General features: G+C 40.6%; 1 protein-coding gene across 41 annotated transcripts in view; it reads right to left on the bottom strand.

Annotated features, from left to right (window-relative positions):
• The window catches only part of ACACA (acetyl-CoA carboxylase alpha), a 293,326-nt gene that overhangs the window by 184,441 nt on the left and 90,302 nt on the right, over positions 1 to 18,583 (bottom strand). For 40 of the 41 annotated variants that reach the window (XR_014820335.1, XR_014820333.1, XR_014820334.1 and 37 more), the window contains 2 exon segments: positions 5,727 to 5,859; positions 4,277 to 4,415 (listed from right to left, as the gene is read on the bottom strand). Coding sequence is in view for 34 of the 41 variants with exons in the window: in XM_084982960.1 (XP_084839086.1) it covers positions 4,277 to 4,415; positions 5,727 to 5,859 (272 nt within the window). In the remaining 7 variants the exon portion in view is untranslated. 41 annotated transcript variants of the gene reach the window in all.

Here is an 18,583-nt window from a genome sequence, read left to right on the forward strand (position 1 = left end):
AATTGTAGCAGAGCAGCTACAATGTGCAGGGACTGTACTAAGCACTTTATATTATTTCATTTAATCCTCGACAACCCTATATATAAGAGGTATTATTAGCACCTGGTTTACAGGAAAGTATGGTTTGGAGCAGTTAAATAACTTGCTCAAGGTCCATTGCCACCATGTTTATTAATGTTTCTTATCTCCTACTTCTAATTTTTTAAAGATTTTAAATCCGTCTTGAAAAATTCCACTCAAAGTAAGAGACGAGGCCCTACAGTTTGTTCATAATAAAAGCAGGTGTAGTGTTCTCTTTGATTATGAGGGAAAGCATGCTGATTATTAAAAGCTCTAGAAAATATATCAGGATATAATAATATGCACTGGTTTTTAAAAGTCAGAATCACTCATTGTCCCACCACTCAGAGATAATCAGTTCAGGCTTTGAAACACTAGAAACTATAATCTGCTAACAAATTTAATATATTGTGGCTCTTTTCCCACTTTGGACTCTCATGAGCAATGTGGATGCCAAGTTACCTATACTCTCCGCTACACTGGGCATTATCAATCTTTCACATTTCGCCAGTCTTACAAATTTTTTAAAAATCCCAATCCATTATTGCTTTGGTTTTCATTTCTTTATCACTGGAACTTAATTTAATTCCCTTTCATATGTTTACTGTTCCTTTTCAATTCTTCCTTTACGACAGATCCATGTTCCCTGTCCACTTTTTGTTTGTTTGTTTGTTTGTTTGTTTGTTTGCCTTTTCTAGGGCCGCTCTCGCAGCATATGGAGATTCCCAGGCTAGGGGTAATCGGAGCTGTAGCTACTGGCCTACTCCAGAGCCACAGCAACGCTGGATCCGAGCTGCGTCTGCAACCTACACCACAGCTCACAACAACGCCGGAACCTTAACCCACTGAGCGAGGCCAGGGATCGAACCCGCCACCTCATGGTTCCTACACAGATTTGTTAACCACTGAGCCACGATGGGAACTCCTTGTCCACTTTCTTTTAAAAGGTGTCTTTTGCTCATATTATAGGTAGAAAGTCTTTGCTATTAACTTCTTTTTCTAGATTATCATTTGTCTTCAACTTTTTCTTTCTTTTTTTAAATTTGCTAAATAGAAAGTTTTATGTAGTTAAATCTAACTTTTCTACTCCATTTTAGTCTTTTCTGTAGCTCAGTCGCCGGAGATATAGAAAAGTTACTTTAATTGCTGACTTACATCCTAAATACACACACACACACACACACACACACACACAGTCTGCAGAGGTACTCCTATCATCAACTAACAAGAGTTCAAAGTTCTACACCAATCAATCTTCTATTATCATTATTACAGACATTAACGAAAACAGAAGCCCTGGGAAGTAGAAGAAGAATGCTCATCCTAATTATATACCTTGTATTTCTCTTCCATTTCCTACTTCCCACAGTTACCACAACTACCACCAGAGACACTATTCTAGAATATAGTTACAAATAAGTAAGAAAACTCTTCCCAAAACAGAATATTCAATTTTCCTACTGTGGATTTCATTAATCATCCACCTCTCCAACTCTTCCAATAAGTACCAGGAAATAAAAATATGCAACTGGTCAATTATTACCATCCTTACACCTGTCAATTTTGCCTGTTCCCCCTCCAGTCCCAGAGGATCAAGTCCTCTCATCATGTCAATTACTAACTCTTCTCAGTTATCCTTTTTCATAATGGTTTTTTTGTTTGTTTGTTTGGTTTTTTTTTGTTTTTTTTTGTTTTGTCTTTTTGCCTTTTCTAGGGCCGCTCCCGAGGCACATGGAGGTTCCCAGGCTAGGGGTCGAATCGGAGCTGTAGCCACTGGCCTACGCCAGAGCCACAGCAACAAGGGATACGAGCCACGTCTGCAACCTACACCACAGCACATGGCAACGCCGGATCCTTAACCCACTGAGCAAGGCCAGGGATTGAACCCTCAACCTCATGGTTCCTAGTTGGATTCGTTAACCCCTGTGCCACGATGGGAACTCCCCTTTTTCATAATTTTTACACTGTAAAAATACTTAGTGTTTTAAACTAGATTACAATGATGATTTCAAATGGTATAAATTTACTAAAACGCATAGAACTGTACACTTTTTAAAGGGTAATTTTTACAGGATATAAATTATACTCAACAAAGCTATCAAAATAACTAACATAATAGAAAAGTTTAGAAAAACGAAAATGGAAAAATCTTCTGAAATATTAATTCCTTATTTCAATAACACCAGTATTATAATCCTTCCTAGAGTTCTAGTTTTTCTTTTTCTTTTCTTTTTTTTTTTTTTTTGCTTTTTAGGGCCACACCCACAGCATATGGAGATTCCCAGGCTAGGGGTCTAATCGGAGCTGTAGCTGCCGACTACGCCACCTCAACATCAGCAACATCAGATCGAAGCCTCGCCTGCGACCTACATCACAGCTCATGGCAACACCAGATCCTTAACCCACTGAGGGAGGCCCACAACCTCATGGTTCCTAGTCAGATTCGTTTCTGCTGCGCCATGACAGGAACTCCAAGTTCTGTTTTTAAATAAGTTTTAAAGAAACTATAGAATAGTATAAGCCCTATGTAAAGAAGGTAGCAAAGCAGGAACGCAAATAGAAATTAAAACAGCCCCAAATCTCCACCCCCTCACCCTCCACCCCCACCCCCCCGAGAAAACCAGATTGCTTTTTTGGTATGTGTCATTAAACCTTTTTTCCTCCCCAGGAATTCCTACTTCAGTGCAGTGGGTTAAGGATCTGGTATTGTCTCCGTCACATCACAAGTTTGATCACTAACCCAGGGCAATAGATTAAAGATCCAGTGTTGCCAAAGCTGTGGTGTAGGTGGCAGCTGCAACTCAGATTTGACCCCTGGCTTAGGAACTTCCATATGCCATGAATGCAGCCAGGAAAAAAAAAAAAAAAAAAAGAAAGAAAAAACCTTTTTTTCCCTGACTCTACACAACATGTTTTTTTTCTATTATTATATCATGCTCTCATTCTCCTTATAGCCTACTTTTCCTAAGCAATTATGATGGACAGACACATAGTGTCTGTCCTCACAGTCCCATGTATCCAGGTATTCCTATCTTAAGTTATCCTCTCTCCTTGGATGTGGGCACCACCTATGACTTGCATTCAGCCAAGAGAACAGGGCACGGATGAAGAGATATCACTTTCACACAAACAGTACATAAGAATGTAATTGTTCTTACTGGGAGACTTTCCCTTGCTGGCTTCAAAGCAGGAGGCAATCATTTTGGGATGACCCGTGTGACAAGGAGCCAAGAATAATCTCCAGCCACCAACCAGCTACATATTCAGGCCCTCAGTCTGAACGCCCACAGAAAACTGAATGCTGCCAACAAGCAGTCAAGCTTGATAACAGATTTATCCCAGGTCAAGTCTCGGATGAGATTGTAACCTTGTAATACCCTGAAGCAAAAGACTCAACTTACAGAAACTGTGAGATCATAAACATCTGTTGGGGGTGTTGTTTTGGGGTTTGTTTTTTGGGTTTTTTTTTTTGCTTTTTAGTGCTGCACTTGTGGCATATGGAAATTCCCAGGCTCGGGGTCGAATCAGAGCTGCAGCTGCTGGCCAACACCACAGCCACGGCAACGTGGAATCTGAGCCTTGTCTGCAAGCTACACCACAGCTCACAGAAACCACAGTTCCTTGACCCACTGAGCCAGGCCAGGGGTCAAACCCCCATTCTAAGGAATAGTAGTTGGAGCCACAATAGGAACTCCCAACATCTGTTGTTTTAAGTTAACAAATCTGTGCTAATATTGTTACATAAGAATAAACAGTATAACAATTTGTCAGAATGGCATTCTCAAACTGATGTTATCCCAGAAAATATTTTTTAATGGCTACATGGTTTTGTTTTGTTGTAGTTTTTTGTGGTTTTTTTTTTTAAGGTTCAACTTTTTGTTTTTCAATGCCCCACAGCATACGGAGTTCCTGGGCCAGGGATCAGATCCCAGTTGCAACTGCAATCTAAGCCACAGTTGTGGCACTGTCAGATCTTTAACCCACTGTGCCAGGACAGGGACTGAACCTACATCCCATTGTTGCAGAAGACACCACTGATCCCACTGTGCCACAGCAGGAACTCCGCTACAAGGTATTTCATAAAATTAGCAGAACACTCTTTATATAACCAATCCACTAATGTTGGACACTTAAGCTACTCCTAGTTTCTCATTATTTTAAACAAGGGAATGAACATCCCTGTATGAATACATTTGACTCTTTTACTGTTACTCACCAGCGTTGGCTTTCAGGTCTTCGGGTGTGACCATGACAACAAACCGGATTGCACGCTCATTTCGAAACATCTCATAAGACCACCGGCGGATAGACCGCATGCATTTCACTGCTGCGATGCCATTGTTGGCAATGAGAACCTGGGAGAGTGGGGCCATGGGCATTGGAGAGAAAAGTAGAAAAGGCAGGCAAAGATGGAGGAAAAGAAATGAAACCATTTTTGCAGCTTTCTCTGACAAGCCAGTGTTTCAACTAGGAATTTGTATTGCTGGCCTAGGCAGTTAGGAACCAACTCCAGCATGATCAAGGGATATTTTAAGGTGTTATCTGAGCAAATACATTAGTATGTGCCGGCTAAAACTTACTCCTTTCTAACTTCATTTCTTGAAGGGAAAAACCAGTTACTCAAAGCTTGTGAGTTTGTAAATTATTCTATCATACCTATTATTAAGGAACAGAGGTAAGAAACTTCAGAGGGATGATGGATATCAAACAAGGTGGGGGGAAGACTAAACAGTGGAGCGTCATGTACTATTTTCTGCGGTAGTGAAACAAGGCACAGAGCCCTGAACATGTCTAAGAACGCCTGCACCCACTACCACCTTTCTCCACGATGCTGACTCCAAATGCCCTAGAATTGGAGAGAATGCCCCAGAAAGAATGGTCACAAGAGAAAGAGTAGAAGGATCAATGATCCTGAGACTTCTCTGTTAAACAAACCTTTCATCTCCTCACCCGCCTCACAATCATGGCTCTGAGGATAACACAGGTTAGGAGACAAGCAACCGATCTTCACTGGAAGACCAACAGAGGGCCCCTGCTGAAGCAGTACCTTTAGGAGTGGGATATAGGTCCCCATCCTTCAATCTTTTAACCACTGCATGCTAATTCAACCAAGCCATCCTCTAAGCTCTGATATGGTTTAGATAAAAGTGACAGACATACAGCATTTCAAAATACTTAGCATCTCTTTTTAAGGATTTCATGTGGTCTGTTTTCTCTAAATATCTCAAACTCCTGGTAGAACCCAGTAAGTCACAGTGCAGCAAACTTGTTTATGTCTTCTGTTGTGAAAATCTCTCTGCTCCCTTAGCAATGAATCCAAGGTTATAACATATTACCTCCTTACCACCACCACACAGGCTTATCAATTTCTTACACCTTCTCAAATCAGTGCAGCCAAACATACAAAAACCACAAGATCTTTCTAAAAGAACTTTATGGGCACTGCTTCATCTTCTTAGCTACAACTAAATCATCAGTGTTAAATACATACTACAGCAAATAGTGAAATTATTTAATAGGATGCTAAGGAGGCAGAAAGGATAATTCTGCATAGTCTCAGAAATTCAATCTAAATATCAGGTTTGAGCTCATCTAGACAACCAATCCAGGCATTAAATCTCATGGACGGTTGAAAAAAAAAAATAATCCACCAGTTTGTTACTTACCTTCTCAATCACTTTATTCCCACCAAAACGAGTAACAAATTCTGCTGGAGAAGCTACAGTGAAATCTCGCTGAGAGTCTATTTTCTTTCGGTCTCGACCTTGCTTTACTAGGTGCAAGCCAGACATGCTGGACCTACAAAAAGAGAGAAACCATGAATGTCTATAAAGAAGATTTCTTCACATCATCTGTCTCTCTTGCAGACTTGCTTTTTACTACCAGGCTTATAACAGCACTTCCAATGGCACCCTTGTGAAGACTGCATGCTGGCAGACAATGTAGTTTTTCAACAGAAGAGAGAAAAGAAAATCATCTCTGCTTATGGAAGTTTAAGAAACAAACTAAGTATTCCCAAAATAATAAAAGATAGTATTAAGATTTACCAACAGGAGTTCCTCTCATGGTGCAGCAGAAACGAATCTGACTAGGAACCATGACGTTTTGGGTTCCATCCCTGGACTCAGTGGGTTAAGGATCAGGCGTTGCCAGGAGCTGTGGTGTAGGTCGCAGACACGACTCAGATCTGGCGTTGCTTTAGCTGTGGTGTAGGCCAGCAGCTGTAGTTCTGATTCAACCCCTAGCCTGGGAACCTCCCTATGCCTCAGGTGTGGCCCTAAAAAGAAAAAAAAAAAAAAAATTACCAACAGATGCCATCAAAAGGAGACAGGCAAAGGATAAACTAAAATGAGAAGGTATAAATACTAGACTCAGAGAAACTGTTAAAAATAAAAACAAAAAACAACAACAACAAAAACAGTTAGCAAGGCTGTTTCTGGATTGTGATTCCAACACAGACGACCTTCACCTCTGCATCTCTAGCCTCCATCTTATGAGCTGTAACTTGACATTTTTAACTGCCTATTAAATGTTTTTACTTGAGTATCCCATAGATGTTCCAACATCAACAACTTCAAAAACAACTTATTTATAAAGCAGCTTGATAAACCATATTTCATCAATCTTAAAGATTTTTTTAATATATTTATTTATTTTTGTCTTTTTAGAACTGTAGGCTCCACATATGGAGGTTCCCCAGTTAGGGATCCAATCAGAGCTGTAGCCACTGGCCTACGCCACAGCCACAGCAACACGGGATCTGAGCTATGTCTGCGACCTACACCACAGCTCACGGCAATGCTGGATCCTTAACTCACTGAGCAAAGCCAGGGATCAAACCCAAGTCCTCACGGATACTAGATGAGTTCGTTAACCGCTGAGCCATGACAGGAACTCCTTTTTTAGCTTTTTAACAAGCTCTGTGGTATAAGCCAGTAGCTACAGCTCTGATTTGACCCCAAACCTGGGAACTTCTATATGCCATGGGTGCAGCCCTAAAAAGACAAATAAATAAAATAAAAAGCTCTGAAATTGGTATGTATCTTACAACAGATGGTGTGCTTTATTTAAACGGCAGCACAATGATGCTGCTTCTAACAACCAGTGGTATTTGTGTGTGTGTGTGTGTGTGTGTGTTTTGTTTTTGGGTTTTTTTTTTTTTTTTTTTTGCCTTATCTGGGGCCGCACCCACGGCATATGGAGGTTCCCAGGCTAGGGGTCTAATCGGAGCTGTAGCCACCGGCCTACACCACAGCCACAGCAACTCGGGATCCGAGCTACATCTGCAACCTACACCACAGCTCATGGCAACGTCAGATCCTTAACCCACTGAGCGAGGCCACAAATAAATTATCTTTATTTGTGAATGATATAATTCACATAAAAAAACAAAAGATTCCACAAATTATTAGAAATAATAGGACATTTAGGCAAGTGTCTAGATATATGACTAATATACAAGAAGCCCCAAAATACACAAATTTTAATATATTTAATATAATAATTATAACATAACTATTAACATTGATATTATATTTTATAAATATTATAATCCCTACAAGTATTAATCATTAATAATTTTATCTTAAAATAATTATATATTTATTAAATATATAATTTTAATATTTTAATATAAAATTAAAAACAGATGACAAATTTTAAAACTAAAATACACATATTTTAAGAGATACATATACAAACAGTATAACTATATAAACAGGAAAACAAAATAATATAATAAACATGGGATTAAGGAAAATGATGATCTGAGTGGGAAGGCTAGGAAGAAGGGTTAAGGAGGAGAAACCATATGGCTAGACAGAAACCATATGGATAGATGTAGATGACAACCTTTGTTATAAATGCTGGGTTTTCAAATTCTTTGCATACTTTTTTTTTTGGGGTGGGGGAGGTTCTTTTTAGGGCCGAACCCACAGCATAGGGAAGTTCCCAGGTTACGGGTCGAATCAAAAGTTGCAGCTGCCAGCCTATACCACAGCCATGGCAACGCAGGACCCGAGCCGCATCTGTGACCTACACCACGGATCATGGCGATGCCAGATCCTTAACCCACTGAGCAAGGCCTGGAATCAAACCTGTGTCCTCATGGATACTAGTTGTGTTCGTTACTGCTCAGCCACGATGGGAACTCATCATACTATTTTTAAAATAACTAAATACGTGGCCAAATAACAGGTTACACATGGACCAAGGAGTGTTTCATGAACCAAAGATTATGATTCTATAAAGCTGAGATTAAATGCACACACTCCTCAGTGATCAGCTTTCCATTACTTTGGGAGACAGAGAAGATATAAGATATAGGTAAGGAGCCGCCTGAGTATAAGACTAACAGGGAAGCAAGTCTCTATTGATAAAATTAAGGTGGGGAAGGGATTGTTCATAAAGTTTTTCAGGGTTTTTTTTTGGGTTGCATCCATGGCATGTGGAAGTTCTCCTGTCAGGAATCGAATCCATACCATAGCAGCAACCCAGGCCAACCCAGGCCACTGAAATGACAACACCAGACCCTTAACCCGCTGTGCCACAAAAGAACTCCCAATCATAAGGTTTAATCAATAGTTTAGAATTAGCAAAGAAGTGCTCTAAGGGTCATTTATAATCAAAGAGAGGAGAAAAAAAAAGAAATATATCTTACTTTTAAAGGTGGACTCCTTCAAATAGCCATATTCAGAAGCTAGGCACATGCTAAAAATAAGAGAATCAAGTGTAAAGATAGAAAAGATGTCAAAATCTTGACTTCTCACCTACCTTTTCTCAGGAAGCTACTAGAGAATGTGTTCCAGACAATGAAATAAATCAAGGAAAAAGGAAGACAAGGGATGCAAGAAACAGAGGATCCAACACAGAAGAGAAAAGAAGGGAATTCTTAGATGACTGTTCAAAGTGGAGAAGAGACTGCCCAGGGGGGATGTCGCCTTGAAAAACAATGGACAGATCACCTACTGCATTTAACCACAGAAAAACAAAATAAAACTTGGTGTGTGTATGTAAGTATATAGAAATATACGTGTGTTTTATTTGTAGATGTTTGTTTTACATATATAAAACAATATTACATATATTTTATACTTACATATAAACCATTTTATTGTATATACAATATATCAAAATATAGAAAGCATGTAATATATAAGTATAGGAGTTCCTGTTGTGGCTTAGCAGGTTAATAACCTGACACAGTGTCTGTGAGGATGCGGGTTCAATCCCTGGCCTTGCTCAGTGGGTTAAGGATCCACCATTGCCACAAGCTGTGGTATAGGTTGCAGATGCAGTGCGGATCCCACGTTGCTGTGGCTGTGGTATAGGTTGCAGAGGCGGCTTGGATCTGGCATTGCTGTGGCTGTGGTGCAGGCCGGCACCTGCAGCTCCAATTTGACCCCTAGCCTTGGAACTTCCATATGCTGCGGTACAGCTGTAAAAAGGAAAAAAAAATCTATCTATAATATATAAAACAATATATAGTGTATATATAAGATAAAAATTCAGTTACTTTTTACTTATTGACTCTCCGTGGAAGATTTGCTTGATTCAACCCCCCCGAAGAGTGGAAGAACTCAAGTAAAAAGGAAAAGGAAGGGGTGATTGTTCTAAAAACAAATTTCATGTTTTTTGTTTGTTTCCTTATTTATTTATTTGCTTTTTGCTTTTTAGGGCCACACCTGCAGCATATGGAGGTTCCCAGGCTAGGGGTCCAACTGGAGCTGCAGCTGCTGGCCTACACCACAGCCCAGCAATGCAGAATCGGAGCCACGTTTGTGAACTACACCACAACCTGTGGCAACGCTGGATCCTTAACCCACTAAGCAAGGGCAGGGTGTGAACTGGAGTCCTCATGGATACTAGTCAGATTCGTTACCACTGAGCCACAGAGGGACCTCCTGTTTCCCTATTTGCCAAGGTCCAGTTTAATTTTCAGGTAATTTTTTTCAAGAGAAAAACTCCAGAGTTTGAAATCTATTGCAAAATAAAGACAAACAAGCAAATAAATAAATAAGGGAACAGAGGGTCCCTTAATGACTGCCATCAAACAAATCATTCAGGTCTTTTATGCTGCCTCTCTGCTGGGCAAGCACAGACCTGAAAGAGGACTGAAAAAGACCTGACTCACTTCCTCCTCAGCGTGAGTTCTCACAGCAGGGAGAAGATCGATTTGAGGTAAGAGAGAGAGCTTGGCACTCTCAACAGTTCCAGCCTGGCTGCCTACTGTCACATGCCAGGACAATGGCAGGAGGCACATTTCCTGGCCCCAGAGGCATATTCTAAAAAAGTTTTCTACAAAACTGCCTTCAACAGAATGCTACTTACTACACAGAATTGATATTTTCCTTCAAAATAGATAAAGAGATTTCCCTCTTGAAAAAACAAGCCAAGGCCAGTGAGCAAATACGGCACAGGCTGAATGAGATTCCTCGACAAAATAGTAGCACACGCAGTAAGGTATGCACAGGGGTGCTTGCTTTCAACTTAACTACCAAACCACATGTGGTCATGGGTATCTTGGGTTCAAATGCTGAGTATAAAGTAACAGTTTAGAAATCCAAAAACAAACATGAGTGTTTTCATTCATTTCCTTAAAAAAAAAAAAAAGCTTCCTACAGACACACAAAAAAAATCATCAAATCAGATTTCCCATAAATTCTAGGGCTTAGTTGTCAATGACTTGCTAATTTTTAAAGGTATATATTGCCTAAATACAGCACTCTAAAACTTACCTTTGAAGCATGTAATATCTCAACTCCTTATTTTCCTCAGCTGAACCCTCCATATCAAGATGGCAAAGCAATGGAGGCTTTTTCTTCAGAGGTCGGCCTTGTAAACACAAGCCAGAGTTTGTTCTCCTGTTACAGGTGCTTAAAACCCAGGAGGACAAGAGATACTGTGCCTTCTGCCTACTTCTTGGCCCTGCTTCAGTCAAAATAGGGTATTCCTGATGGCCTCAAACTATACAGTCTTTTTGTCATCTTTGTCCCCAGTTTCCATACTTCCTCTCCTGTTGGAATTTTCCCCCTACACTGGGCTCACTCACAAAATTACCTGATTTCCCAAGGGGACTGGGAGGAGCAGAGGAGAAATATAAAAGCTTGTAAAACTAGAAAGAAGATTTTAGCAGCTCTGCCTTTGCCGAGGCAAATGTGCCTCAACAACAGTCACTTTCTTCTGACAGTCACCAGAGAAAAGCTCCCTGGCCTCTCCAGGCTGCCAGGAGCACATGACAGGGAGGGCCCAGGGCAAAAAGAAGATGAAGTTTACAAGGACAACTATGCCAGGAAAATAATCGGGTCAGGAAATCCAGAGGAAGGAGGACAGCACAGCCTAAGTAGGTAATTCCTGAGATCCAATCCAAACAAATATTACTAATTTTCAGACCCCTAGAGGGGCAAGAGTAGGTCAGGAGGTAAAGAAAGTCAGTCTAAAGGATGAAACACGCCACCACTGGTGCTGGTGCAAAGAGGATACAGAGAAGATGATGTGGAAGAAAGGAAAAGGGGCCTGGACAAATACTTTAGATACAGAAGTCTAAGCCAGTTTAAGCAGGGAAGAAAAATCCTGCCTAGAAAACTACTGGCACATGTCTATTGCTATGCAAGCAAATTTGCCACAGGTAGAAAAATCACTTAAATAAGTAAATGATGGCTAAATGTTATACAGGAACACGGTCCTGTTTTAGCTTTTAATTAAGCTTAGGCTATTGCTCCCTTGTAATGGCAGAAAAGACTGCAACGGCTAGAATCTACAGAATCACAATTTCCTGGGACAAATCCTCAGGAACGGTATAATTCACCAGAGTCAAATCTAACCTGATTCATGCACCATAGAAAAATTCTTTCCCACTGAAACCCTGAATAGACTTCTCATCTGAGAATTATATGTGCGGAGACGCTATTAGCCTTCCAAGAACACCCTCCAAACAGTACACAAATGACCTGGAACACAGTTAAAAGATGAAAAATCAAGCAGAAGAAAAATGATTAAGATAAACCTTGATCTTAGGACATTCAGTTGACCCAAGGTAAAAAGACTTTTTTTTTGCTTCTTAGGGCCACACCCGTGGCATATGGAAGTTCCCAGGTTAGGCGTCAAATCAGAGCTGCAGCTGCCAGCCACAGGAAGAGCCACAGCTCCATCTGCGACCTACACCACAGTTCACAGCAACACTGGATCCTTAGCTCACTGAGCAAGGCCAGGGATCAAACCTGCGTCCTCATGGATACTAGTCCGATCAGTTTCTGCTGCACCAGAAAGGGAACTCCCCCAAGGTGAAAAGACTTAATCAGGCCACTGAATATGACTGTCAGCCATAAGAAAAAACAGAAAACCTGGGTTGGCTTCTGGCCTGTACCTCTCCGTATCAACCCTTTCATACTATGCCAACATCTGATAAAGTCAGTCAGGTTTACCTCTTCCTTTAAAGAAGTTTATATCCCTTCAGAGTTAAGTCTCTTAAAAAAAAAAGAAATAGCACTATGGCCTATGTACAGAACAATTACAGTGACCACAGATGTAGATGCAGCTCGATTTTACACACACCTAAGTGTCTCCAGATGTAAGCAGTTCCCAAAAGAGGATCACTCTCTGCTTTGTTATATAAGTTCTGCATTCAAAAAGCAAAGCACTGAGTGTAGAATAAAGCAGGCTATTGTGCACTTGATTATATCAGAAAAATTATACTAAAGAGGCACATTCACTAATCAAGTTTGTGCTTCCTTTCACCAAAGGGCTCTTTATAAAACAACCACTTAACACAGCGTACCCGAATCCAAAACAAAGCTAGTGTTCCTAGTCTTTTACAGATGCTGCTCACAATCTTCCAGTGAGAGTAGAGCCCGAGAAATAAAAAGCCGCATTCATTCTTCCAAATTCAAAGCATCCCCATTTTAATCTAACATGAAAAGAGTGTCCAAGGTAGACACATACCTGGCACAAAATCCAACTAGAAGCGCACACTGATCCCAACTCTGTAACATGCCAGGCACCAAGGATGACGTAGCAGTTTATCAGGCAGACAGTGATGCATTCGCTGGCTTGACTGCAAGGCAGTCTGAGTGATACTGCAGCACGCGCTGTGAGAGACTGTTTTCCATTGGGGCTTTTCCAAGCAGAGAAATCTTGGATCAAGAATGTACCTCTTTTGAAAATCAACTGACCTCGTACATTAAAGGTTGAGCTGTGGACTCTAACTTCCGCTTCACTGATCTATATGCCTATCCTTGCAGCAATGCCACACAGCTTGGTAACTACGCTTTACAGACGGTTTTGAAATCAGGTAGGATAAGTCTTTCAACTTTTCTCTTCTTTTCATAATTGTTTTGTCTATTCTAGGTCTTTTGGGTTTCCATGTAAATTTTAGAATGAGTGTGTCAAATTCTAGAAAGAAAGAAAAAAAAAATGCCTGCTGGGTTTTGACATGGACTATGAATTTATAGATCAATTTAGCAGAAATTGCCACTTTCAGTATTGAGTTTTCCAACTGCTGAAAATGGATTATCTCTCTATTTATAGGCAGACAGACCTCAGAGATACTGCAGATTTGGTTCCAGACCACAATAAAGTAAATATTGCAATAAAACAAGTCATGAATTTTTTGGTTTCCCAAAGTTATGTTTACTTTATACTGTAGTCTATTAAGCATGCAATAGCATTATGTCTTAAAAAAAAAAAAAAAAACCAATGTATATACCCTAATTAAAAAATACTTTATTGGAGTTCCTGTTGTGGCTCAGGAAGTTAAGAACACAACATAGAAGTTCCTGTTATGGCTCAGAGGTAACAAATCTGAATAGTATCCATAAGAAGGCCAGTTCAATCCCTGTCAGTGGGTTAAGGATCCGGCATTGCCATGCGCTGTGCTGTAGGTCAAAGATGCGGCTCGGATCTGATGTTGCTGTGGCTGTATGGCTGCAACAGCTCCAATTCAACCCCTAGCCTGGGAACATACATATGCTGAGGGTGAGGCCCAAAAAAGAAAAAAAAAAAAGAAGAAGAAGAAGAAGAACCCAATATAGTGCCCATGAGGATGCAGGTTCATTCCCTGGCTTCGCTCAGTGAGTTGAGGATCCGGCACTGCCACAAGCTGTGGTATAGGGCACAGATGCGACTTGGTTCCGGTATTGCCATGGCGGTGGTGTAGGCTGGCAGCTGCAGCTCTGATTTGACTCCTAGCTCAGGAGCTTACATAGGCTGCAGGTGTGGTTACACACACAAAAACTTTGCTAAAAAATGCTAACCATCACCTGACAATGCAGGGTTGCCTCAAACTTCAAACTGCAAAATGCAATTATCTGTGCAGTGCAGTAGTAAAGCAACTGTGATAAAGTAAGGTATGCCTGTATTGAGACCTTTAATTTCTTTAATTTCTCTCAGCATTGTAATATAATTTTAAATGTATAAGTCTTACACCTTTTTGCTAAATTTATTTCCAAGTATTTTATTTGGTGCCACTGTGAACAATATTATTTTAATTTTTTGCTTGTTCATTGCTAGCTAGTACACAGAAATACGACTGATTTTTGTATATGGATCTTATAGCCTGTGACCTTGCTAAACTCATTTAAAAATCTTTAAGAGGGAGTTCCCGTCGTGGCTCAGTGGTTAACGAATCCGACTAGGAACCATGAGGTTGTGGGTTCAATCCTTGGTCTCGCGCAGTGGGTAGATCAGGCATTGCTGTGAGCTGTGGTGCAGGTCACAGACGTGGCTTGGATCCCGCGTTGCTGTGGCTCTGGTGTAGGCCAGTGGCTACAGCTCCGATTTGACCCCTAGCCTGGGAACCTCCACATGCTGCGGGAGCAGCCCAAGAAATGGCAAAAAGACCAAAAACAAAAACAAAAAACTTTAAGAGCTTTATTGAGATAAATTCACAGACATATTTCAGCCATTTAAAGTGTATAATTCAGTAGTCTTTATTATATTCACATAGTTGCAAACCATTGCCACAATCAGTTGTAGAAGAAATTCATTACCCCCAGAAGAAATGTTGTACTCAGTAGCAGTCACTCCCTATTTCCCCCAAACCCCTCCTCAGTCCTAGGCAATGACTAATCTACTTCCTGTCTTTATAGACTTACCTATTCTGGATATTCCATATAAATGGAATTATATATTACATGGCTTCTTTCAATTAGCATAAAGTGTTTAATGTGGTTGCAGGTATTCATGCTTCATTTCTTTTTTTTTTTTTTTTTTTTTTGTCTTTTTGCTATTTCTTGGGCCGCTTCTGCGGCATATGGAGGTTCCCAGGCTAGGGGTTGAATTGGAGCTGTAGCCACCGGCCTACGCCAGAGCCACAGCAACGCGGGATCCGAGCCACGTCTGCAACCTACACCACAGCTCATGGCAACGCCAGATCCTTAACCCACTGAGCAAGGGCAGGGACCGAACCCACAACCTCATGGTTCCTAGTCGGATTCGTTAACCACTGCGCCACGACGGGAACTCCCATACTTCATTTCTCTTTACGGCCAAATAATTTTTCATTGTATGGACATAACACATTTTGTTTATCTATTCATCAGGTTGTTTCTACTTTCTAGCTATTATGAACAATGTGGACATTCATGTTCAAGATTTTATGTGAACATATGCTTTCATTTCTCATGGATATATAACTAGGAATAGGACTGTTGGGTCATATGGTAAATATTTAGTTTTGTAAGAAATTTCTAAATTATTTCCCGGAGTGGTTGTATCATTTATATTCCCACCACCTATGTACAAGTGATCCAATTATTCCACATTCTTGCAAACATTTAGTGTTGTCACTAGTTTTTCATTGTTGTTTTTGTTTTGTTTTGTTTGCTCTTTAGGGCTGCACCCCTAGGCATATGGAGGTTCTCAGGCTAGGAGTCAAATCAGAGCTACAGCCTCAGGCCTACTCCACAGCCACAGCAATGCTGGATCTGAGCCGCATCTGCCACCCACACCACAGCTCACGGCAACGCTGGATCCTTAACCCACTGATCAGGGCCAGGGATTGAACCCGCAACCTCATGGTTCCTAGTTGGTTTTTTTCCGCTGCATCACAACAGGAACTCCATCACTAGTTTTTATTTTAGGAACTTTGACAGGTGAATAGCAACATCTTGTTTCAATTTGCACTTCCTAATAGCTAATGATTTTTAAATATCTTTTCATATCTTTGCCATCTGTATGTCCTCTTTGGTGACATTTGCTTCTATTTTCTCTCTCCTTATTGAGAACACTACTTATTGATTCATTGTTGTCATACTTAAAAAATTCTTTAAACGTGCCTTTAGTTCTTTGAATAAATTTTTTGTTTTTTATGGCCACACCTGCAGTACATGGAAGTTCCCAGGCTAGGGGTCAAGTCATAGCTGTACCTGCTGACCCACACCACAGTCACAGCCACACTGGATCCAAGCCACATCTGTGACCCATGCCACAGCTTGCGGCAACACCAGATCCTTAACCCAGTGAGCAAGGCCAGGGATCGAACCTGCATCCTCATGGACACTATGGTGGGTTCTTAACCTGCTGAGCCATAATGGGAACTCCTGAATATATTTATGATAGATGCTGTGAAGACTGTCTGCTAGTCCAGTATCTAGAGACACTTGAGAACAGTCAATATTGACTTTTTTCCTAAATATGGGTCACGTTTTCCTATTTCTTTTCATAGCTCATGATTTTTTGTTGGAAACTTAACACATTAAATAATTTATTATAGCAACTCTGGATTCTGATTTCTTTTGCCCATGAAGATTGTCGTCGTTACCCATGTTTGCTTCTTTTTCTCTTGTTTTACTAATTGGCCTGGGTTAAAGCTGTGAAATCTCCTCACCCTAAAGAGTACAACCACTGATGCCTTAAGCTCATTTTCTTTTTATTGCTTGTTTTTATGTTTAAATCTCCTTTTGAAGGGTAAGTACCTCTAGGTTTGCATAACTTAAATGGCAGCCAGTGATTAGGTAGGGGTTATACTCAAACACCTGGAACCAATAAGGCTTTTTTGTACTCTGTCCATGTGTCTGTGTAGAGGGTAGAATAGCACAAGGTTCAGGACAATTTCAAGGATGTTGTGGCTTTTACCTTCTGTTGAACCTTATCGTGGCTACTCTGTGTGTATGCACACAGCCCCAACCAGCAATATGCTAACCCCGAGCACAAACACACCTCAGCCCCAGTAGAGCCATGGGCCCAGATCTCCCGTTCACTGCCAGGAAAGTCACTTCTACTGACAATGCCACTGAGCATGGGCATCACCTGCTATCCAAAATGAGTACACTCTCTTCAGCTGCAGCATCATAACCACCAGTCTTCCTGGCACACCCACACACCTCCACGTCTGCCATGCTGAGGGAAGGGAATGGGAACCGTCCCGGCAAGAATACCACAGACCCCTACTGTTTTTACTGAATTCCTGCCATTTTTCAAACATAAATTTTTCTCAGATTATTGGATGCCTTATGACTGATTTTAAGGCTGAAGTAGTTTTTGTCAAGTTATATAGTTGCCTTTTGGGGTTAAGGATTTGTTGACCTCCTCATTCAACTACAGGTGGAAGTTCTTTTATTTACTTTTCGAGACATAACTTCATAAAATTCAGTGCAAAAATCTTAAGTGTACACTCAATTAATTTTACATACATATATACATATATGTACATAGCCAACCACTCCATTAAGATACAGAACGTTCTGGAGTTCCCACTGTGACCCAGCGGAAATGAATCAACTAGGAACCGTGAGGGTACAGTTTCAATCCCTGGCCTCGCTCAGTGGGTTGCTGTGAGCTGTGGTGTGAGTCGAAGACACAGCTCGGATCTGGCGTTGCTGTGGCTGTGGTGTAGGCCACAGCTGTAGCTTCAATTGGCACCTCCATAGGCCGCGGGTGCAGCCCCAAAAAGCAAATTAAAAAAAAAAAAAAAAAAAGATACAGAATGTTCCAGAGTCTTAAAAGGCTCCAGTGTGCTCCCTTCCCAGTCAGTATTTTCCCCAATGTAAACGCTACTCTGAACTCTATCAGCATCAATCAGCTTCGCCTGTTTTTGAACTTCACATATAGAGCTGTACTCTATGTATTTTGACTAATATTATATCTAAAAAGTTCACTCATGTTGTGACAGAGCAGAGGTTTATTTTCATTGCTGTGTAGTATTACATTGTGTGACTACTGTATGATTTATTTATTTATTTATTCTATTGATGGACACTTGTGTTTATGAATTTTGACTATACTTATACTTGGTTTTTGGTGGACAAATGCACTCATTTCTTTTGGGTAAATACCAAGAAGTGGATTGCTTTGTTGATAGAGTATGTGTATGTTTATAGCTGTAAAAGATACTGCCCAAAGAGTTTTCTAGGTAGTTGTGTCAACTTTTATTCCCACCAGCTATGCATGAGAGTTCCATGTGTCTCACACCCTTGATAACACTTGATATTGTCGGTCTTTTAATTTTGACCTTTTTGGTTGGAATGGCATTTAATTCAGTGTGATTTTAATTTGCAACTTCCTGATAACCAATGATATTAAATACCTT

Source organism: Sus scrofa, chromosome 12 (assembly GCF_054392235.1).
Source record: "Sus scrofa isolate SSC_HxYL_T2T_F1_AM1 chromosome 12, Sscrofa_HxYL_maternal_Yorkshire_Landrace_v2.0, whole genome shotgun sequence".
Taxonomy (NCBI): domain Eukaryota; kingdom Metazoa; phylum Chordata; class Mammalia; order Artiodactyla; family Suidae; genus Sus; species Sus scrofa.